Source organism: Emiliania huxleyi, assembly GCF_000372725.1.
Source record: "Emiliania huxleyi CCMP1516 chromosome Unknown EMIHUscaffold_139, whole genome shotgun sequence".
Lineage (NCBI taxonomy): Eukaryota > Haptophyta > Isochrysidales > Noelaerhabdaceae > Emiliania > Emiliania huxleyi.
In genome coordinates, this window is record NW_005201202.1 from 278,305 (window position 1) to 300,517 (window position 22,213).

The following is a 22,213-nucleotide window of genomic DNA, read 5'->3' on the forward strand; positions in this document are numbered from 1 at the left end:
GCGTCTTCGCAGGGATCTCTCCAGGGATCGGGGCGCCGCTGAAAGGTCTTCGGGAGCATGCACACCCACACGGGACGCCCTCGCTCTGGGCCATAGGGCGGACAGGGCGGCAGCCTCGAGCTTCGCTTGAGCTCGCGTGTACGTGTGTATGTCCACCCTCCTTCCCTGCGCCGTGAAAACCCACACTGACCTGCTCTCAGACTGACACCTGGCTAGCCGACAGCCCCCTGCGACGGCCTGAGGTGGTGAGGCTGGGCTGCGACCCGAGGCCGAGCGGCGTCGAGCGTGGAGCGACGTCGAGTGTCCACGCGACTGGGGAGAAAGCCTGCGGGGAGCCGGCTCTGTGTACGACTATCCGTTGTTTATGCTTACGTGCACAATCTTGTGCGAGTGCACGGCTGCAGCGTGAGCCGTGCACGTGGGCTTAGCACGACTACGGCATTGACATCGCACCTGGTGCCGGATTCTTGGCACCCGTGCCCTTCGATAGCATCTTGACCAGCGTCCTTGTCTCAGCCATGGACTGCTGAGTCTTTTTGACCGCAGGAATCACGCTTTCCGGCGTGCCGGCCGCAGGAAGCGTCGCCGCCTCTTTGACTGCGGTCGTCAGCGAGGTGGGTTTGGTTTCGCCGGTAACCGCGGAGGTCTTCATAGGCGAAAAGGACGCCCATGTCTTCTTCAGCTTGTCCAGCAAAACCGCAAGTCGGCTGTGCGTCTGTCTCTGCGCCTGGTCTCTTGCCAGTGGGTCGGGGCTCTTCGTCGCCAGCTTCACGTAGCGCTCTGTTGCGATCATAGTCTTGTTGAGCCCCGCAGCCAGTTTTTCCGCGTCCCCCAGCATCTGCGCGAGCCTGGTTGTGTTGAATGGTGCGAGCACGAGCTTAGCATCCGTAATGATCCTTGGCAGCTTGCCAGCCCCGTCCCGCTCGGGCTTCTCCGGTGCAGCCGGCTTCGCCTCAGGGTTGACAGGGACAGCCTGAACTGTCGTGAGGGCGAAAAGCAACGCCAACACCGCCCGGCTGGTGGACGGAATGGACAGATGGAGCGGTGAACGCACTGTCCGACCGCGACTGGGACCAACTGCTAGACCAGAATGGGTTGCCATCATTACCTATTGACCGACCGCCGTGTCGGCTCAGCTCTTTGAGTCTCAACTTTTACGTAGTTTACCTACTCGAGTGCAGCGCAACGTGGTCAACTGTTCAACACAACGACACAGGTAGACCCTCCAACCACCAGAAAACTCCAACCTGATCGGTCGTACTGACCGCCGACAGATCACTCCAGACAGCAGACAGGCCGACGTCTGCACGCGGCCGGCCGGGCGAGAGGCTTGACACGATCCGACCCTGCGACCCTGACGCTGCTGCTCTAGCTATCAGAGATAAACTGCTGACTGCTGCCACAATGTGCGACCTGTGCTGGCCCACTTGGCGGCCTTCCCGGTCAGTGGTGAGGCGCAGTTCAGAGCTGTCGATGGCGCGATGCCGCACTGGTCCCACATTGGTGACACGAGACCACCACCTTTGCCGGTCCAAGAGAGAGACCCTGGCGCTGTCCTGAGAAGGTGCATGGTCCCTCTTGACTGCCCATGCGCGCGAGGCTGTGTAGGCATACAAAATCGCGCAAAAAAAGAAAAAAAAATCAGGAAAATCGGCGCCTGCGGCGGGCTGGGGGACCCCATCTCCCCCCCGCATGGACACCCTTTAGGCCCCCCGCCTCCCCCCAGAGACGCAAGCGTCACCGAACCGCGAACGCAGCCGCGGACGGAGTCCGGATCCTCTTGCGTCTTGCTCTTGAGGGGTCCCGTACCACGCGGAATCGACCCTATCCAGTGCTCAAGTGCTCAAGTGTGCTCATCCTCATGGTCATGCCCCCGGGGGGGCGAGCGCTGGGCATCGTCCATTGAGCATTGTCCATATACAACATATATCGACCCCATCGACGCCATCGACGATCGAGCTCTTCGTTTCGGGCCTTTCCTTTTTTTCCAGGGACCACGCAGAATCCAGAAAGGTCCCCACCAACAGCCCCCTCCTCTTCCCCAACACACACAAAAACTCTCCACACCGCGCGGCTAAAGTAGTCCTGACCTCGCGCGTGGCTAGTCCTCGCTACGCGGTGGTTGGCGTACAGATCTGGTCGCCACCGCCGGCTGGCACAAAGTCACGCTCTCGGCCGCTGTCTGCCCGGCCGCGGCCGCCACGGCCCGCCCGCCCGCTCTTGGGAAGTGCACAGGCAGTTCAAGCCTCGTGCATGTCGTCGACGGATCAGGCAATTTGAGCTTCGTGCACTCGACCCACGAGGCCGGCGAGCCCGTCTCTTGGACGCTGGGGGTCGGTCATTGAAGGGCTAGAGCTCGCTGTCGGAGGCGGCGGCGGCCTGCCTCCCATGCTGGTCGGCGGTGCGCGCGTGATTGTTCCGATGGCACGCGGTTATGGCTCGCAGACGGCGGGCCCTCCAGGGCCCAAGGAGGCGCAGTAGGACCGGCTCTAGGCGACAGACGTGCGCGATAGGGGGCCGGTGCGCGTGGCGGCCGCCGGCGCTGCCGTCTCTTGCTGCTGCTTCTCTGCGCGGGAGCGGCACTCGTCGAGCAGCGTGCCGGCGGCGAGGATCTCGCTTGCGATGCTGCTGACGTCCGCGTGCGCATCGACAAAGAATGTGGCCTATAGAGCTCACTCGCCCCGCGTTTGCATCGAGGCGGCAACGCCGGCTTATGCGAGCGGACATCGGAGAGCGCACCAGCCGTGCCGTCGTCTCGGCCGCCTGGAGGGAAGCTGAGACAAGCTCGGCGCGCGCGGCCCGTTCGGCTGCGGACGGGCCGGCGGCCTCCTCCAGCCCGAGGCCCTCGGCCGCGAGCGCGTCTGCGAGCGTGCTGAAGGCATACATCGTGTAGACAAGAAGAAAATTAGGTTTTCAGAATTCTTTTTCCAGGTGGTGACCTGTGTAAGTGCCAGTGCGCGCCAGTCCCGTGCCCAGTGTTGTGCGAGAGAGTGATTGTAAAATTCTTTTTCTTCGGGGGGGCACTGGCACTAACACAGGTACGCCGAAAAGAATTTTCGCGGCCGCTTGTCGCCGCTCGCCCATGTTGCGCCCACACCCGAAAGAAAGAGAGGGGAGCTCGCGGGAGAGGTGACGAGACGAGTGAACTACAGGTAGTGGGGAAGGCAGCCTCGATGCCATACAGACATGGGTGCGAAACAACGACAAGACCAAGGCACCACACGGGCAGAGGAACGAGAGAAGAATATAGGGTGGATAAAGCGCCTGTTCACGGCATGGAGGGTGAGCCACGCCGAACGCAAGGAAGCCGGGGAAGACGACCCCGAGGAGGACGAAACACCTGTGGTAATTCCGTCGTCAGCTGTCACGATGCACCCGAAGGGGACCCCAGCGCCTGCATCATCCGTGAAGGCACGAGTGTTCGAAGCCGAGAGTGGACCTGAGCAACGATATGACTTGGCGGCAAATGATCGCAGTGGGCGTCAGAAGAGTCGTCCTTGCGCGAGGAGAGCTCGATAGACTTCGTGATGTTGTGCCCTTGTTTGTTTCTCTTGGCACCTTGGAGTGCTGGGGGGGCGACAGGAAGAATGTGGCCCTGAGTTATGTGTACGCCAACTCCGGGTGTGTGGCAGCCAGCTGGCATTGCTGGCTGTGTGTCTTGTGAGCTTGTTTGTGTCTGTGTGTCGCTCGTGCGTGTCGTCATCATCTGTCTCGCGTCCACCCATACCGCGTTGGTGTCCAGTCCGAGCCTGGCTGTTCTTCACGTGTAGCAGTAGGCAGCTAGCCTCTGAGGAGGGCGTCCATAGACACCTCACTAGACCCCACACACGGTCTTGTCCGTGCCTCGCCGGCCGGCGAGATTGCTAGAGGTGGAGCAAGCTGCTCTAGCCTCGCATGTTACTCCTGTCGTCTGTTGTGATGTTGTGCCCTTGTTTGTTTCTCTTGGCACCTTGGAGTGCTGGGGGGGGCGACAGGAAGAATGTGGCCCTCTGAGCCCTGGTGTCGAGGTGTCGAGGCCCGTTGTCGAGGGTGTCGAGGGCCTGTCGAGGCCTGTCCGAGGCCTGTCGAGGCCTGTCCGAGGCCTGGCCGAGGCCTGTCGAGGCCGGCCGAGGCCTGTCCGAGGCCTGTCGAGGCCTGTCGAGGCCGGCCGAGGCCTCGCGAGGCCTGTCGAGGCCGGCCGAGGCCTGTCGAGGCCGGCCGAGGCCTGTCGAGGCCGGCCGAGGCCTGTCGAGGCCGGCCGAGGCCTGTCGAGGCCGGCCGAGGCCTGTCGAGGCCGGCCGAGGCCTGTCGAGGCCGGCCGAGGCCTGTCGAGGCCGGCCGAGGCCTGTCGAGGCCGGCCGAGGCCTGTCGAGGCCGGCCGAGGCCTGTCGAGGCCGGCCGAGGCCTGTCGAGGCCGGCCGAGGCCTGTCGAGGCCGGCCGAGGCCTGTCGAGGCCGGCCGAGGCCTGTCGAGGCCGGCCGAGGCCTGTCGAGGCCGGCCGAGGCCTGTCGAGGCCGGCCGAGGCCTGTCGAGGCCGAGGCCTGTCGAGGCCGAGGCCTGTCGAGGCCTGTCGAGGCCGAGGCCTGTCGAGGCCTGTCGAGGCCTGTCGAGGCCTGTCGAGGCCTCTCAGGCCTGTCGAGGCTGATACCATGCTTGCCAGTGTCGAGGGGTGTCGAGGGGTGTCGAGGGGTGTCGAGGGTGTCGAGGGTGTCGAGGATGTCGAGCGGGTGTCGAGTGTGTTGTCAAGTGGCGTCTGAGGTGTCGAGGTGTCCAAGGTTGCAGGATGCAGTTGCAGCCCATCAACAAAACTTTTGGGCAGCAGTTGCAAAGCTGTTTCATCCCTTAGTTGCAGCCTCAGTTGCACCCTGTTGATGTAGCTTGTAGCACAACCTGAGCACAACCAGTATACTCTCTGTGGACATTTGAGGACATCAAGTGCCGGGAGTCATTGCTACTGTGCACATCGATGTGCACAAAGGTGCTGTGCAGGCGCAGCAGCGCAGCAGCGTCGGATCGCCGCTGCAGCGTCTTCGCCCCTGCAGCGTCACCGGCGCACAAAGCGCAACTGACCACAGCGCTCATGGCACAAGGCTGGTGCCATGAGTCAGTGGACATTGCCACTGCACAAGGTGCTGTCCAGCAGCTAAGGGCTTCCCCGCGCGGGGCCGCTCCGGGGCGACCCGGGCGCCCTCCGACCAAACTGCTCTATTACTATCATATAACAGTACCCCATCGCAGCAGCGTCGCCGCCGCTGATGCAGTGTCGCCATTGCAGCGTCGCCGGTGCACAAAGCGCATGTGGACCACAGGTCTGCACTCATGGCACAAGCTCACTGGTGTGAGGATTCATTGCCACTGTACAAGGTGCTGTGCAGCACCTGAGGGCTACCTGAGTACTGCCATGTTTGCTACATCAACAGGGGTGCAACTGAGCTGCAACTGAGCTAGAACTTGAGAGGCTGCAACTGAGGGATGAAAGTACTGCCAGCCAAGTTTGATTGCTGCTGCAACTTGATTTTCTAACTCTGTGACTCCAATGGGTCTACCCGGTACGTCTCTGCTGTGTTAGGATCATCAGAGGTGTCGAGCGGTGTCGAGCGGTGTCGAGGGGTGTCGAGTTGGTCGAGTTGGCATGGGGTGTCGAGGTGTCGAGTCGGTGTCGAGGTTTGGTGTCGAGGTGTCGAGGCCAGGGCTCAGGTGGCCCTGAGTTATGTGTACGCCAACTCCGGGTGTGTGGCAGCCAGCTGGCTGTGTGTCTTGTGAGCTTGTTTGTGTCTGTGTGTCGCTCGTGCGTGCCGTCATCATCTGTCTCGCGTCCACCCATACCGCGTTGGTGTCCAGTCCGAGCCTGGCTGTTCTTCACCTTTCTACCTACCTACCTACCTACCTCGTGTGTGGCGCGGCCCCTCGACGTCTCCTCCTTCCTCCACTTACCTCCTCTTCCTCTGCACGGCACCCCTAGTTTGCCAGCGCACCCTTCGGCCGCACCATGGCCTGCGCGACAAAACGGACAACATGCTCTCTCGGCTTCTCTCGCTTCTCGGCGTGACGCTGCTCTCCTGTCGTATTTTGTCTGCGACGGAGGAGAGAAAGGAAAGAAAGAAAACACCGATCCCAAACGAGGGATGGGGGAGGAGGACAGGGTCCCCAAAGAAAGAAAGAAAACAGACACCCCAAGGGAGGGATGGGAACAGGGTCCCCCCCTTCACTAGCGCGCGCGAATTCTTTTTCTTGAGTCGAGAGAGTCTCTTTATGGAGAACCCACAGACCTCGGGAGGCCAGCCGGTGCCGATGGCCGGCGAGATGTTTGTGCTGAGCCGTCGCGGGCTCGCCTTCACCGCCAGCAGCGGCAGCCGCAAGTTTCAGGCCGGTGGCCAGCTCTTCCTCTCGCCGCTGCGCATCGTCTTTGTGGCGCGCGATCTTCCGTCCCGCGGCGGCGGTTTTCCCCGCGCTGACACCCCCCCCCCTCCCCACGGCGCAGGCAGAGGAGTCGTCCGGGAGCGGGCTGCTGGGTACCCTCTTTGGCGCGTCCAAGGCCAACGTGCTGGCCTTCGACCTGCCGCTCGCGACCCTCGAGAGAGAGAGCTTCAACCAGCCCATCTTTGGCGCAAACAACCTCACGGGCGTCAGCCCTCCGCTCCCGGGCTCGGCCTGCGACGGAGCCGACATTCACTGGTGCCTCTCCTTCCAAGACGGCGGCGTCGGCACCTTCCTCCCCATCTTTTTCGGCCTGCTCGCCGAGATGCGCTCACGCCTCGAGGCTGAGCGGAGCGGTGCGGCCGGTGCGGCGGCCGGCGGGTCCACAGAGGTGCCGACGGCATTCGCAGTCGCGGTGCCTGAGACGGCGGTGGCCGAGGTGGTGAGGGCGGCGTATGTGGACCCTTCGGACCCGACCAAGCTGTACGTCGAGGCAGCTGGCCCGCGCGCGAGGAGGGGCGGCCACAGCTTTCGCGAGTGAGGTGTCGTGGCAAGCCTCGATAACGCCCCAGGCCTCCAGGGTTGTGGATCGGCCGGGGCAGGGGCTGGGCGTGTTGTACTCTCTGGGTGGCTGCCGGGCCGACAGCGGACAGGGCGGGCGCGATCGCGACGCGGACTGCAGAAATCTCGTGCGTCGTGTGAGCTCGTGTGACAAAGTTTACTCTCAGATGGCTAGCCAGATGTGCTCCGAGGTGCGACGTCTCTCGTCTGTGCTCGGCCAAGGCCGACTGCACGCTATAAAGGCGCTACACGCGGCGTGCCGGCGTGACGTACACGTAGGGTTGCCTAACGTTAGGAGCTGAACAGTGTTGCTAGTGTTAACAGTAACAACAGAACAACAGTGGGGCTCCCCAACAACAGTAGCTAACGTTAGGCCGACTGAACAACAATAAGGAAGGCCTACCAGTGACCCACGACGATCTCCAGCGTCCAGCGGTGCGGGTAATATACCCGAAAATACCCGGAAAATCCCAGGTATTTTCGGTTTTTACCCGGTTTTTTTGCCATTTTCTGCTTGCTGGCCGCTGAACAACAGTAACAACAGTAACAAACAGCAACAGCATGGGCTGGGGTGAACACTTGAACAACGTTGAGGATTTCAGCCAACAATAGCGCAACTGTTAGGCCCCAAATTAACGTTAGGCAACCCTACGTACACGCCGACCTCTGCGCTCTGGCTCGTCTTGGCTCTTGCACGAGATCACGCGAGTATATGTGTATGGGCCACGATGATGTCAAATCCTGATTTGTGGAGCTCCCACATGGGATTACCTAGAGAGCACCAGTCAAATATGAGGGGTTTTGACTCCTACCGGCTCCTGACGCTATCCCTGGCAGCTCTAATGACCAGGATCAGTAGTGTTGTGATAGAGGGTGCCCATACTAGCACAGGAGCTGCCACACTCGCCCGGACCCAGTGCTCGATCTTTACCGGTATGGGAGTTTTTGGCTAATCAAACCCAAGGCCTGCACTAATCAAAAAGTGGTACGGGATACCAGTTGCCTCACGGAAATCAAAGCGAGTCGGAGTGCCTTCTTGGTGGCAAAATCGGCAAAATCGGCAAAATACCGGGTATTTTGCGGGTATACCTGGAAAAACCGGGTATACCCGGGTAATACCCGCACTTTTGCATGGTTTCGCCCCCGGGGCCCGGGACAACACCGACAGCCGCTACAACTATATAATGAAAACCCCGCATACCACTTTCGCGTACCACTATACCATACCACTCCAAACCTAATCAAAATATCGCAAAATACCGGTCTCATACCGGTAAAGATCGAGCACTGCCCGGACCGTCCCCTTCTGGGCCCGGTTCCGCAGCCCAGGAGAGCCCCGACAGCGGGGCCGTGCCGCGGGTGCCTACTGCCGAGTGCCACAAACACTGCGCCGCCCCGCCATCACCTACAGGCTGTCTTGTGTGATGGTTGGGATGTCCAAACGCCACCATCTTGGCTCTTGCGACCTCAAACCCACGAGCTGCATGGGTGGTCCTGACGTCGACAGACGCCCGAGGACCACGGTGAAGCTGAGCCGGAACGCGTCGACAAGTCTCGTCTGAGCCCGTGGTGGTCGCCGGCTGAGTCGCCGTGCACGGGTCGGTACCTCAGGCGTCACCTCCGCAGCCTCAGGTCTCAAACTCCATCACCTCCGACGGGACGCCTTCGGTGGCACGCTCGGCGGCGACTTTGTGGCAGCCCCACAGCGAGCGCGGCGTCGAGCCTGTTCGTTCTGGTCGGTTCGCCGCACTCCCTGGGTGCCAGGGAGTGCCGCCGACACGCGAGCGGTGCTTCCCGGCAGCGCGCGCCGGCTGTGGGGCTGTCACAAACAAGTCACTTTTTTTGGACATTTTCGACGCTTTTGGCCCATAGCCCATATACTCGTGCAACAAGCCACCTACACGCTCGCACACCATCACCACTCCGTTGCTGAGTGGCTCTCCCAGGCGCTCAGCCCACGGCGGAGCTAGCGGCGGAGGCACGCCAGGCCCCGGGGAGTCTCGGCCGTCTCTCCTCGCCTTTAAGCGCCTAAGCGGCCTAAACGGGGGTTGCTTTAGGGTGCTTACAGCTTACAGTGGGACTCAGTCGCCTCGTCGTTTTTCTTCTTCCGCGCGCCTATCGTCGGCCTTTTGTCGGCCCCGCCCAAGAGCTCTCGGTCACGCGATTTTTTCAACAGCTTCTGTCTCGCCGGAGCATGTCCTGCCCGACCGCGAGGACCGCCGCCGCCTTCGCCTTTGCTTCTGTCGCCGCCTCGACGCTCGCCTCGGTCGGCCGCAGCTCGCCGCTCGGCCTGCCTCTGATCACCGGCTACCTCGTCGCTGGTGCTGCCGCTGGGCCATACGTGCTCGGGATGCTCACGCACGACGATTGCACCAGCCTCGCCGACCTCATCAACAATGACGCGATGGGCTTCATCGGGTTCTCGGCCGGCACCAAATTTCTGCTGAGCGACATGGAGGGCACGATCCAGCCGACGCTGGTGCTGCTGACGGCGCTGGTGCTCGTGACGTACGGGCTGGTGGGAAGCTGCTTCTACTTTGCCGCACCCTACCTCCCGCTCACAGCCGGCCAGACGCCGGATGTTCAGCTTGCGACGTCGATGGTGATTGCTTGCCTCGCGGCGCGCTCTCAACTCCTCTACACCTCCTCACACCGCAAACTCCACCCACCCGCCCCGCTTGGGCGCACACCGCCGCGAGCATTCCCGCTCGCGCCACCACGCCCACGGCCCGCCCATCACACATCACCGACGCACGCACCACCGACGCACGCACCACCGACTGACACGCGGACACACGTCCACCGACTCGCCCTCCGACCCGTCCGCAGGTCGCGCGCTCTCCCTCGTCCGCGATCGCGCTCATCACGGAGCTGGGCGCGCGGGGCGCCTTCACCACGATGACTCTCTCACTCACGGTCCTGACCGACGTCATCGTCGTCGTCCTCTTCGCCGTCACGATGCTCCTTGTGCACGCGATCGCCCGTCGCCCTAGCATGCGCCAGCGCCCGCCCTCGAGACGCCGCAACACAGCCCCCCCCCTTGGACGCCGCAGCAGGCACCCCCTAGACGCTCCTCGTCGGGCCGCGTCGAGGCCGTAGCTGCCTTCCCCGCCGTCACAGCCCGCCTCCTCCTTCCCACCCTCCCCACCCGCAGGTCGGCGACGGCGGCGGCGGCCAGCCTGGCTGGGTGGTGCTGGCGAGCTTCGCGGCGCAGATCGCCGTCTCCGTCCTCATCGGAGTCGTGCTCGGTTACGCGATGGACTGGACCGTCCGTATGACGGCCGCGCTGCACGCAAAGTTCCGCCTCCACGGCGGCGGCAGCATGACCAGCACGGGCGACCGCCGGTCGATACAGTGAGAGGAGGCGATCTCGGGTAATCTCGGGTGATCTCGGGCAATCTGGGGTAATAGGCGATCGCCGGTCGATCAGCGAGAGGGTGGCGTGCCCCGCCGCGGTGGTGCTGTCGATCCAGGTCGCCATCGTGGTCGGCGGGGTCGGCAGCAGCTGCCCCGGCAGTTTCGCGGACCCTTCCCGGCGCCGTCTGGTAGGTTGCTATCGTGCTCGCCGAGTCGATGCTGATGCAGCTCACCGGCTTTGGCATCTTCGAGTCGGAGCAGTGGGAGGAGAAGACGTGGGGCGGTACCTTCCACCAGCCGCTCATCATCTCGATGGTCGCCGGCTTCACCGTCGCCAACTATACGCCGAGCAGGCTCGCGTCCCGAGAAGCGGAAGACGTGGTCTTGCTGTCCCGAGTAGCGCTCGAGAGGACACGGACTCACGCGGGGCTCTGAATACTCTTGACAATGCCGTCTTCCCGCCCTGATGTCGGCGTATTCACCGCGTAGGCTCGAGTTCCTGCGCATCCTCCACGACTCGTCCGAGGCAAGAGACTACCCGAGACTACCCGAGATCACCCGAGATCACCCGAGATCACCCGAGATCACCCGAGATCACCCGAGACTACCCGAGACTACCCGAGACTACCCGAGACTACCCGAGGCATCCTCGACGACTCGTCGAGGCCATCCGAGAGGGAGAGGGAGAGGGAGAGGGGAGGGCCAGGCAGAGAGGCGGAGAGGCAGGGAGGCAGAGCGGGAGGGAGAGGGAGAGGCAGCGAGAGGAAGGGCAGCAGAAGGGCAGCAGGGGCGGCGGGGCCTCCCCCTCGCACAACGCGTCGGCCGCACACCTCGACTACGCGCGCCTACCCCCCTCCCCCGCCCAGGTCATCTACATCGCCTTCTTCACGCTCACCGGCGCGTCGCTGCAGCTCGACGTGCTGCTCGTGCAGGCGCCCACCCGCCTCCTCCTCCTCCCTGTTTGCATGACCGACTCTCCTCTTCCTCCTCCTCTCTGCTGCATCACCGACCCCTGTCTTCCTCCTCCCTCCCCCCTCCTCCCTGACCTGCCCCTCTCCTCCTCCCTCAAGGCGCCCACCGCCCTCTTCCTCTTCGCCCTCCGCGCCGGAGGGATCGTGCTCGGCGCAAAGGCCGGCGCCTACCTCGTCGACGCGGAGCCGGCGCACCGCGACAAGTACTGGATGACGCTGCTGACGCAAGCCGGCGTCACGCTCGGCTTGATTACCCGCGTGGGCGACGCGCTGCCCATCAGCGGCGAGCCAGCCAGCCTCGCCACTGCTGAGGCAGCACCGCTCTTCTGAGTTTGACGGCTCACGCCAGGCGAGCTCACCACCCTCGTCATCGCCACCGTCGTCCTCAACCAGTTCGTCGGGCCGCCCCTCTTCAAGGCCGCCGTCCTGGCCGTCGGAGACGCGCACGCCGACTACGCGCCGGCAGACGGCGGCAGGCTGGGCGTCCTCGAGTCGTCGCGGCCAAAGGCTCGGTGCGCGGTGATCGTGAGCGCGGCGGGCGACTGGGAGGCAAAGGCGCTCACGCTGCGGCTGCAGCGGCGAGGATGGCGCGTGCTCGAGTGCGGCATGGAGACGGGGTGCGAGCCGCCGCCCCGAGCCCCCCCCCCCCCCCCGATTCTCGCTCGTACTCCTTGACGAGCCAATCAGGCGCGAGCTGCCGGCACGGCAGCAGCGCCGCGTCCCCGGCCGGGGCAGAATCGACCGGCGAGAGCGGCGCTTCAAGCAGGCGCTGCGGGCGGGGCATGTCATCGGTGCCGAGAAGTTTCGCGCGGACGGCTCGGTGCTCGAGCGATCGACGCGCAAGCCGTCGGCGTTGGGCAAGCAGCCGAGCGGGGCGGTCCCGCTGCTTGACAAGGGCGCGGGGCCGTCCTTGGGCGAATGGGAGCTGCAGCTGCTCTGGGCCATATCCTCGCTCGATGCGCTGGACGTGCTCGTGCTGCTGCAGAGGGACGAAGCCCACACCGCTCCCCACCGCGCGCGCGCCAAACCCGCCGCGCCGACGCCCCCCGTCCGTCGTGTGTAGGACGACGACGCCAACTTGATTGCGATGCGGCACTTGGGCGGGACGGCCTCCCTCTTGCCGGAGCTCCTCAAGTGGCAGACAGTGACGCCGCAGCTGCTCGTCGAGGCGGCGGCGGCGGCGCTTGCAGCAGCGGCGCGACCCACACTTCCACCGCGCGCGCCGGGCCGTGACTAGGTGAACGACATTGCGCGACAGGAGGAGTACGAGAAGGCGTGTCCGCCGCAGTTCCGGCTGACGCTCGTCTGTCCCACGCTGGCGAGCCGGAGCTTCGTACGCGCGGCGCTGGCTTTGAGCCGCGTCTCCTTACGGGCTGCAGCCGTGAGTATAGGCGATCCCGAACCTGTTTGCCGAAATGCTGCACCCCGACTGCCACTGGACACTCGAGATTGACAACGACAAGCCGCTCTCGGGGCACCCGGTCGCGCCGCTCGGGACCATCTCCGAGGTGGCGAGGGACTCGAAGACGCTGAAGAAGGCGTCCAGCGACTACGGCGGGTTTGGCGGGCGCGAATCGGCGCCGCCGTTTCAAAACGTGCCCGAGTCGCCACTCGCATCGCCGGGCGACTTGCGCGACCACCACATTTTTGCGACCACATCGCTCGCGGGGACCGGCATCCCAAAGTCGAACACTGGCCTCTAGGCCTGTCGAGAATTGGCCGATCGCTGTGTGAGTCGTGCGCGTGGCCTGACAAGAGAGTGGCACCTTCTTTTCCGCAGATCCATGGCGCGTGTAAAGCCGTAGCTATGAGTATGACAGGGACCGCGGCCGCGGAACCGGCGGCGGACGGGGCTGGCGCGCAAGCGCCGGCCACCGTCGTGCCGCCGGGGATATGCGCAGCGGACCCTGGAATCGCTCCGATCGCGTGCAACCGGGAGCGCAGCCATTCCAACGGCTGGGAAAATTTCTGAACGGCCGTGCATGCGTCTGCATGCCGGACAACTAAGAAGGTCCCTCGCTCCCGCTCCTCTCTCTCTCGGGGAAGACGCGCACCGGCCCGGGGACTCGCTTGCGATCCCGCTCCAGGCAGAGGCCGCGTGAGGCGTGTGGGACGGTGCACGCTGGGGCTCGGGCCCCGAGTGCGCTGGCCTCGCGTCTCGAGGGGAGGGCGGCTCGTAACTGAGGTTCGCCGTCAGAGACAGTCGTCCTCCCCTCCTCGGCCATTCCAACGGCCAGACCGCTCGCTTAAGGCTGATTGGCTAGACGAGCGGCCTACCTCCAACGGGGCGGTCCGGGAACGCGTGGAACCTGCCCACCTCGGTGGGAGGTGGTTTGGCGCCGACGGGCCGCCCTCTCCACCACCCTCGCCCAGGGATCTACAACGCTGTCTTAAGGTCCGACAGGTTCGGCACCGGGCACCGCCTCGGTATACAAAATGCGCCTGCGGGCGGACCCTCACAGATCACAGATCACCTGGGGAGTCCCCCCACGTGATGGCCCTGGGGAGTCCCCCCGCCATCCCACCGGCGGGTATTACCTCTCTGTGCTCGATCCTCCAGTGCGCCCGCTGGCAGCTCGGGCTGCAGTAGCGCGGTGGTGGCGGGCAGTTGGCGCAGCGCCCGCACTTCTTGGAAGCTTCCGATCCACACGTGACACGCCGCCACTGCGGTGAGCGCGGCATTGACGCTACCTCGTCCAGCCCGAGCCTCGAATGTTTCGCGACGGACACATGTGTGTCTAGCACGTAAATCGTTCGGAGATCTTACAAGCTCTCACGCCGCGCGTAGAGCCCTTCGGGGAATAGCCCGTACCATGCGGAATCGACCCTATCCAGTGCTCAAGTGCTCAAGTGCCTAGAGAACACAACCCGCAAACCGCACGCCCAGTCGCCCAGAGCCGGGGAGCTAAGAAGCAATGTGTATCGCGCGCCGTGCAGGGGGGGGGGGGGGGGAAGAGGAAGGAACCTCTTAGCGCCATCGCCATGGTGCTGCAAGCAGCGCCGGGCGACGACGACTTACCGCCCCCCGGTCCCCCCTCGATGTTTGACGACTCGAATCCGTTTTTCTTCCCCGCGCGCGGGTCAATTAGTAAGACTCTAGCCTCTAAAGCCGTACTCCCAGCCCCAGCACAGCACTCAGCAGCCTCCACTCTCCACATGCTGACACTTGTGTGCTGACCCCCCCGCTCTCTAGATATAGAAGTTAGCAGATAGCACGCCAAGGTTGATAAAAATTGAAATGACTAAATTTACCACTATGCACTAATGAGACAAAATTTTCAAATCCTAAAACACCCCACGACCCCTCACGAGTTCGCTAAGACCTAAGTTGTGCACAGTGCAGGTGTACAGGCTACAGCATGCACTGCATGGTTCTCAACGCACGCGAGAGCCGACGTAGAGTTGCAGAACACGTAACACGTATACCCCCCCCTCCCCCCGCCCCCAAGTATGTGCTCTCAGTCCTCCCCCGGAGGGAGTCCCCCGCCACATTTGCCCCAAGCCGAAGCCCACAACTGTCTCACGCAAGTCCTCAACAGAGTGGGGCTCTGGCACAGAGCCACTATGGACACAGCTCAAGCCCTCCCCTCCCCAGCCTCGCCGCCGCCCTCCGAAACGGGCGTGCATCTCTCGGCCGCCGCCGGCCGCACTCGCTTGAGGGCGCGCAGCGGTCGTCACTCACTTGAGGGCGGCCGCGCTCGGCGCGGCGCTCGGCGCGGCGCTCTCGCGGATGACTTTGGCGAGCAGCCGGCCTCGTGCAAGGCCCTGCTCGCGGGAGGCCTCGGAGAGGCGGGTCCTGCGGTGTGAGTACAGCAGGGTAGGGGCGTGCGACAGCGAGAGGGGCGTGACTACGGGGCGTGCGGCGCACGGGGAGACGCCTCGCGCGAAGACTGTGGGCTACTGAGTACAGGCCGAGAGCGTGCATGGCCAAAGGAGAGTGCCGGGTGCGCGTAGCCTCGAGCGGCAGCAAGAGATGGCGCGCGGGGGGGGGGGGGTTCCGCATCTGGTGAGGCGGCTCCTCGCTCGCAACCACAGCAGCGCCGCGGGCCGGATGGGCTTGAGCAGCAGGCCGGCGGCGTGCAGCAGCGCCTGCAGCCCCTCGAGCCAGAGCAGCGCCGCCTATGAAGTAAGAACCGACGATTAAGATGAGCCGGTGCGGCGGTCCCTCAAAGCAGCGCCGCCCAGTCGCTCGAGAAGCGGACGACGTACTCCCGCGAGAGCTGCGGGGAGCAGCCCCCAGGGGAGCGGCGGAATGAGTGGGGGGGTGGGGGGGGGGGGGCAGCTGCGGCGAGGGTGAGAGGGGCAGCAGGGGAGGGTGAGAGGCAGCAGGGGAGGGAGAGGCAGCGGTAGCAACGAGAGCAGCAGCGGTGCGGGGATGGCCGCAACTGTGCTTAGCCGCAAGCAGCGGCGGGTGGCCCACTTCTTTGCGCTCTGCGCGGCGTGGAGCCGCAGCGCCTCGGGCAGGTCTTCGGCCTGCATCGTGGGCCAGTAACTCATGCCCAACGAGTCAAGACTACCAGCATGACTACTAGCGAGTGGGCATCTCCTCTGCGTGCGTCATGAACTCACGCGGCAGTCAGGGGCGGAAGCACGGTCTCGCCAGCACGGACACAAGGGTGGACACAGTGGGCTACGAATACGGTCGCATGCGGCTGAATGCGTGTCGGTCTCGGGGTCACAGAGAGGTCCGCTCCGCATCTAGTGGCCTCGGCGTAGCGCAGGCCGCTCAGCTCAGCGAGCGAGATGCGGTGGCGCCTGCTCACAGCCGCGGCAACTGTGAAGAGACGCCGCCTCGCCGCGCCCCTTCCTCGGCGAGCTGCGGCGGCGCGTGGTGAGCAGAGAGAGCTTGGAGGGTGGCGGGGTCAGGACGAGGGCGCCGTGGTCGTCGGAGAGGCGGAGGAGCCCCTCGGCCCAAGACATGAGCAGCTTGCCGCTCGGGTCCACCACGCTCACCTGAGGCGCGGGACGGGGGAGCCTCTCCACGCTCGCACGAGGTGGTGGGGTAAGGGCGTGCGTGCGTGCGGGCGTGCGCGTGCGTGCGTGCGTGCGTGCGTGCGTGCGTGCGTGCAAGTACGTGATGTGTACGTCGGTTGTGTCCGTGCTGCCTCTCTCTGTCTGAGTGTCGCCCACACCTCCTCAGCGTGCGTACCCTCGCGCAGCGCCGTCACGAGCTGGAGAGGGCGGGTGGCGTCGCGCGCCTCGCGCCACGACAGGCGCGCCTCACGCGCCGCGCCCGACGCGCGGGCCAGCGCCAATCTCGAGCGACTGATCTGCTTCTGCTGCCGGTGCAGCTGCAGCGCGGCGATGGCGACGGCGACGGCGACGGCGACTGCGAGGAGCTGCGGCGGCGGCGCTGCGGCGGAGACCCACACGGCGGGGGTGAGGGCGGCGTAGGAGCAGGCCGGCTCGGCAAGCGGCCACGCCGCCTGAACCACGCCCTGCACCACCACCGCCTCGTGGTCTCCCTTCCAGCATGCGCGTGCGGCCATCCGGTTCCGACTTCCGCGCGAGAGGCAGCGAAGGCAGCCGGGGCCGAGGCAGAGCACCTGCCCGACGCCGCCGGCATCACGCAGCGCCAGCCGCGTGCCCTCGTCGCCCCGGAGCCACCGCCGCGAGCCGCGCTGCTCGAGCCGCCAGGGCGACAGGCACGGCCCACCGTCCGAGGGCTCGAGCCGGAGCGGGCCAGTCACAAGCCGCATCCCGTCGTGGACGGTGATCAGCTCGACGGGAGTGGACTCGGCGGTGTCGCGGCGCTTGCCGCGGGCGGACGCGATGGCTGCAGCAGCAGAGGCGGCTGTGGTGGCTGTTGCGGCGGTGCACATCCACATTGGGGCGGCGGCGGCGGCGGCGGCGGCGGCGGTGGCGGTGCTGGAGGCGGTGAAGAGGGCGGCGGCGACGCGGGTGGCGAGGGCGGTGATGACTGCGGCGACGGGCAGGGCGGCGACGAGCGGCATGAAACGGGCGGCAGAGCGGTGCGAACTGGCGGCGACGGTTGTCGATTCAAGGGCAAATTCACAGATAGGGTGATAAGAAAACAAAACCTCGCATACGACGACAGTGAGGGTGTGAGAGACAGACCCAGGGAAGGTCTTTCACTACCTTACAGCCTTCACAGCCTTGTTATTGAGAAGATAACGCACGGGCCCTCAGCGGAGCTGGGAAGAGGACCGCCGCAAGCGGCGTGGCGTGGAGCGGTTGTGCATCCCTCCGGGGGCCCCTCTGCGCCGGGGAGGCGTTGTTGGAGGCTAGGACGCAAGCGTCCGTCGCCCTTTTCAAACTCGGGGCCCACTGCCGCTAGCGCTACGCTCCGACCCGAATTTGGAGGGCCTAAAAATTTAAGGTGTTGCTGCGCAAAAGGGGTCGGACACCGGGCGCAGCTCATGCTAAGAGCTAGAAGAGGAGATAGAGAGAACAACCACCCTGTCCCGTTATTGCGTACACCAACAAACACCACAAAACGCTCTCTCTCTCCTGTCCTCACTCAGGGGGGTCACAACTACCAAGTCCCTCGACTAGCTGCCACAGGGCGCAGCTGCCACAGGGCGCAGCTGGAGACGCTCCCCCTCAATCGGCATCCACCCCCACCCGCTCCAGCCCCACTTCTGCTGCCGAGAGAGCTGAATCGAAGCAAGCGAGCCATTGCATCTTGGCGTGCTCCTGGAGCGCGGCTTTCTGCGGCCACGAGCACGGCGGAGTCGGCGTCGTAGCGCGCATCGTTCCCGCTCATCGCCCATTCCTCCCGTGACGTGTGTCGGCCGCGATTCGATGTCGCCACCTTCATCGCCAACGAGGACTCCCTCGACTGCAGGGGGGCTCCGGCGCGGGGAGGGACTCCGCCTGCTGCGCTGGCCGACTGCGCCCTCCTCCTCCATGGGATCGATCCGATTCCGCAGCGGCGGTGCTGCGCGGGAGGCGGCCGCGGGCACGCTGGGCTCGATCAGCGGCTTTCCCCTCAGGTAGCGCGAAAGCACGGATTTGGCGGATCTTTCTGCCCATAGGGGTGGTTGAAGGGTTGAGGGTTGAGGCCCCCCCTCAACCATCTGGTTGACGGTTGAGACCCCCCGTCAACCCTTTAGTTGAGGGTTGAGGCCTCCGGGGCCTATTCACAGGCTCGCGCGTGATCACAAGATAAACTGGAACAGCCCTGCCGCCAAAAAAACGCTTCGCCTGCGGCGCGCTCTTGAGCGCAATCCATAAGTAGGAGACGCTCACTGTCGCCATTCAGGCGCCTGATCTTTCAGCAAAGCGATGGCCTACCAGGTACGAGTTCAGATGCGCGCCCGGCAGAAGACGCTTGTGATGCCGCATGCAGTGGGATGCGCAGAGAGAACGGACGGCAAGAGAAGGCAAGGGTAGGAAGAGAAACGGCTGGTGAAGCTCAGCTCACGGCGTAAGTATTGCGGTCACTAACCATCCACGGCAAGAGTCACGGTGAATGCTGCCGCATAAAGCAACAGAGTCGCGCTTGGCGCGATGGTCTTGTCGCGGTTCACGACTTGACGTTGCACACGGTCATAGACGCAGGATCTATTTGGCGAGTCTCAAGCAGCGAAAGTAGGCGCGAGAAATTAATGTCGATCCTGAGATCTCAATTTTGGCGCTAGTTTCGTTTTCTGGTACATCACGACGACTTGCTTGGGTCTCATGTACTCGACGGCTCTTCGACGGCTCTTTCTGTTTGGACCAGACAGTGCTAATCAGTCAACAACGCAATGCCGAGAGCAGGGCGGCCTTAGAGCAGAGGGCGGCCTTCGAGCAGGGATCACCAGGGACGCGTTCCAACCATTTGGGTATCTCTGAGACCTTGGAAGCACGACGTCCTTGAAGACAATGGCAAGTGCGGCCCCCGCCACACTTGCCCTCCTAGTCCTTATGTTATGCGGGGGGAACGGGCACGGGTCATCGTAATACGGCGAAAGAGCGCAGTGGACGCCGACCTCGCAGCACAGAAAACGGTCGCCATCGTATCCGCGATCTTGGAATGCAGTATCGTTGCCGACAACTGCAATCGTTGGCCAGGCACCGTACCATATAGCGTGCAGGAAGCTGTCGGCAATCAATGGATTCACTGCAACCGCCACAAGGCCGTTAGGTGAAGGGATCGGCGAGGTCGTATCCCTCTGGCCCAAACCTTCAGGCAAGACAAGTCGACGCCCGTCGCGCCAGTCTCCGGTCTTGAGAACGGACTGGATATGCCAGCTTGCCGCAGCTCGAATCTCGCCGTGATGAACAGTAAGAGACTCGATTTTGTAGCGGATGTCGATCACGGCCGTTCCAAGATCCACGGATGGGATTTGTGGAAGGGGGTCGTTCATCAGCGGACCAAGGGCAGTTTCAATCCAACTGGAATAGCTGGCTTGGATGAATGGGGCAATAGCGGCCGTAAAAGTATTGGCGAGCGTATTCACCAGTGGTGTAAGCAAAGACGAAACTGCGCTACAGGCAGAAAGTTCCGCTGGGGGCTGGAGGTAGACCACAGAGCTCCAGAGGTTGAAACCGTCGGGCGCTGGTTCGAGTTTGATTTGCTGCCTGCTTTTCTCAGGATCCGAAACAACCGAAACCAGGAACGCGGCGTCGATAATAGGAATAAGGATATGAGCGGTAAATCCGAGGCTGCATTGAAACCCGACGCCTGCGCAGGCTTCTGCACGGACTCCGATGTGTTTGATATGGCCAACAATTCCTGTGGCACGCACCTTAAGTTTGATCTGAGTGCTGTTGACTGCTTCAGCAGTGACTGAGGTCTCCCCGCCTTCTTTAGGGTTCATAAGGTCGGCAGGGAGCTGGGCGAACGAAATTCCCTCGATGCCAGCAAATAATTTTAGACCCAGGCCAACACACCCTCCCAACCAACATTCGCACTTGCCTTCCGCCACCTCCTTCTTGATTTCATTCTGGATCTCCGGGTCGTTGTTGAGGAAACGCATAAGACCGGGAAAGAAATCGTTCGCGAAAGCTGGTGCGAGCTTATCGATGGCGTCCACACTGGCAACAAGATTGGTCGGATGCGGGTCGTAAGCGTAGCTGCTTCCGCCGAGCAGGCCGCTTCCACCAAGCCGGCCGCATGATTCAAGGCACGTATCTAGAACTGTGGTACACGCCGATTGGACTGACGCAGAGTTCTTCGGACCGAAGTTCGCGCCGTGTTGTACACACGCATCCATCCGCATGCCACAGCCGTCTTTGCACGTCATGGTAACAGTGTCGTCGAGCGAGAACGGAGCAGGGTCCAGGAACGAGGACTCGCTGCGACCATCGGCATGGATCGAAAAGTAGCGCTGAGCCCAGGCTTCGACCGCATCCCGGGCGTAAAGAGGTTCCTCTTCGTAGCACTTGTTAGCAGGCGGCCTGCTTGCAAATGTCGTGCCACGTGCGGTGGCTTGCTCAGTCTCGGCCGAGAGCGCGGCAGCGCCAGGCAGAAAGGCCGAGCAGCACATGCCGAGCACTATCATGCGGGATACAAAGAGCATCGCAAAAGTGTTGTGGATCCGGCAGGCGCGGCGGGGGCCGCCCACTCCTTTGGCGCGCAATCACGTGCACAGGGAAACCGCCCGCCGCCAGCTTTTTCGTGATCGCCGCCACTTCAATTGTGTGGGCCCTACAAAAAAAACGGAAACGCGTTTGCGATGAGGAGCGACACCGAGCCCGACGATGCCGACGCTGAGGCGCGGCATATGGCGGCAGGGGTCCTCCGCTAGACGACGCAGCACGCACCAGTTGTTTGTGCCAGTTTTCTCACGGGGGAGAGGCTGTGTGATGCGATGTATCAATGGTAAGCGCAAAGCGGCTACACGACGACGAGCGGTCCGTCCAGCATCCAGGCTTGGAACGGCGGCAAGCTACGGCGCGCGGACTTCCGTATGGATTGGCCCTAGTTTTTTTCTTTTTTACCGGCACGCGAGCGAGCAGGGTCAGACCCTCTAACCAACTCCAATCCGGGCGGTCCGCACCTTCCACCTATACCGTCGCGGCTCATCGCACCCATGCGGCTCATCGCACTGCCGCCCCATCGCCCGCCCGCGGTGTCCGCGCGACGTCGAGCGTCATAAAGGCGCCGCCCTCCGCCCGGCGCAGGCGCGCCGCCAGGGCCTCCCCCAAGCCGGTCCAGGGCGTGAGCACGCCTCCCGCCGCAGAGGGGTGCGCGTCCAGACTCAGGCAGAGCCCCACCTCGGCCAGCATCTTAGCGGTCGCGCCGTAGCCCGGGTCGCCCTTGCCCGCGACGGTCGCAACCGCCTGCGCGCCGCTCGCCGCCGTCGCCGTCACCTCCACCGCGAATGCGCCCTCCTCGAGGAGCCACGAGGGAGGGCCCTCGCCCGAGCGCGGCGAGAGGCTGATCGGCTCGCCGCGGAAGTAGCCGAGGCCGCGCGACGCGTACACCCAGCCGAGGCGCAGCCAGAGCCCGACCGACGAGCACTCGGAGTAGGAGACCTGCTGCGCGAGGCCGCGCAGCGCCAGCGAGCGACGCACGACGCGCGCGTTGATCGGCCTGGTCGAGGCACGGGGCGTAGCGCGGGGAGCGTCAGACACCCCACACCACGGCGGTCAAACGGCGGGGCGTCTCGCACGCCCCATGAAGAAGGGCTGCCGCCGCGAGAGGCCCCAGCCAAAGCCCGTCGGCATCCCGTCGGCGGTGCCTGCCATCAGCTGGTGCCCCAATTCATTAAAAAGAAACCCCGATTAAGAAAGAAAATTTTTTGCAGGCCAACTCGTGCGTCCGATTAGAAAAGTTCGACGGGGAAAAGAAAGATGATTGGTTGTGCGAAGCTGCTCTGCTACTTCCAAGCTGCGTATTCTTGTCGAGTAGTACAAGCCTCAAGCGTCTGATGACTCTGTCAGGACTCTGTCAGGTCTCCATCAGGACTGGCAGCAGCAGTTAGGTCTCTATTATGCTATCCCCGCGCTGAGGCTGGGGAGGCCCGCGGCTGAGG

General features: G+C 63.8%; 5 protein-coding genes across 5 annotated transcripts; 2 read left to right on the forward strand and 3 right to left on the reverse strand.

The window, feature by feature from the left end:
* Positions 1–196: 196 nt before the first annotated feature.
* EMIHUDRAFT_227479 (hypothetical protein) lies at positions 197–1,102 on the reverse strand (the record flags this gene model as incomplete). The annotated part of the gene is made up of 2 exons (XM_005788056.1): positions 197–237; positions 454–1,102. 2 exons carry the CDS (start codon positions 1,100–1,102, stop codon positions 197–199), a joined length of 690 nt encoding a protein of 229 aa, XP_005788113.1.
* Positions 1,103–6,225: 5,123 nt separating this feature from the next.
* EMIHUDRAFT_440958 (hypothetical protein) lies at positions 6,226–7,267 on the forward strand. Its single transcript, XM_005788057.1, has 2 exons — positions 6,226–6,390; positions 6,461–7,267. The coding sequence occupies exons 1-2, from the start codon at positions 6,232–6,234 to the stop codon at positions 6,935–6,937; spliced, it is 636 nt and encodes a 211-aa protein (XP_005788114.1). The 5' UTR covers positions 6,226–6,231; the 3' UTR covers positions 6,938–7,267.
* Positions 7,268–9,151: 1,884 nt separating this feature from the next.
* On the forward strand, positions 9,152–12,988 carry EMIHUDRAFT_227482 (hypothetical protein; the record flags this gene model as incomplete). Its single annotated transcript, XM_005788058.1, has 12 exons — positions 9,152–9,559; positions 9,787–9,924; positions 10,112–10,311; positions 10,388–10,430; positions 10,507–10,695; positions 11,181–11,240; positions 11,445–11,543; positions 11,703–11,902; positions 11,973–12,258; positions 12,349–12,447; positions 12,523–12,618; positions 12,677–12,988. The coding sequence occupies 12 exons, from the start codon at positions 9,152–9,154 to the stop codon at positions 12,986–12,988; spliced, it is 2,130 nt and encodes a 709-aa protein (XP_005788115.1).
* A 1,993-nt stretch (positions 12,989–14,981) lies between these two features.
* Positions 14,982–17,250, reverse strand: EMIHUDRAFT_440960 (hypothetical protein; the record flags this gene model as incomplete). The annotated part of the gene is made up of 7 exons (XM_005788059.1): positions 16,418–17,250; positions 16,114–16,238; positions 15,998–16,040; positions 15,672–15,758; positions 15,467–15,505; positions 15,304–15,404; positions 14,982–15,081 (listed from the first exon to the last, which is right to left on the reverse strand). Coding segments are annotated over exons 1-7 (1,317 nt in total), but the record flags the coding sequence as incomplete, so codon positions are not given.
* A 4,025-nt stretch (positions 17,251–21,275) lies between these two features.
* Positions 21,276–21,926, reverse strand: EMIHUDRAFT_227485 (hypothetical protein; the record flags this gene model as incomplete). Its single annotated transcript, XM_005788060.1, has 2 exons — positions 21,276–21,713; positions 21,834–21,926. 2 exons carry the CDS (start codon positions 21,924–21,926, stop codon positions 21,276–21,278), a joined length of 531 nt encoding a protein of 176 aa, XP_005788117.1.
* Between the last annotated feature and the right edge of the window lie 287 nt (positions 21,927–22,213).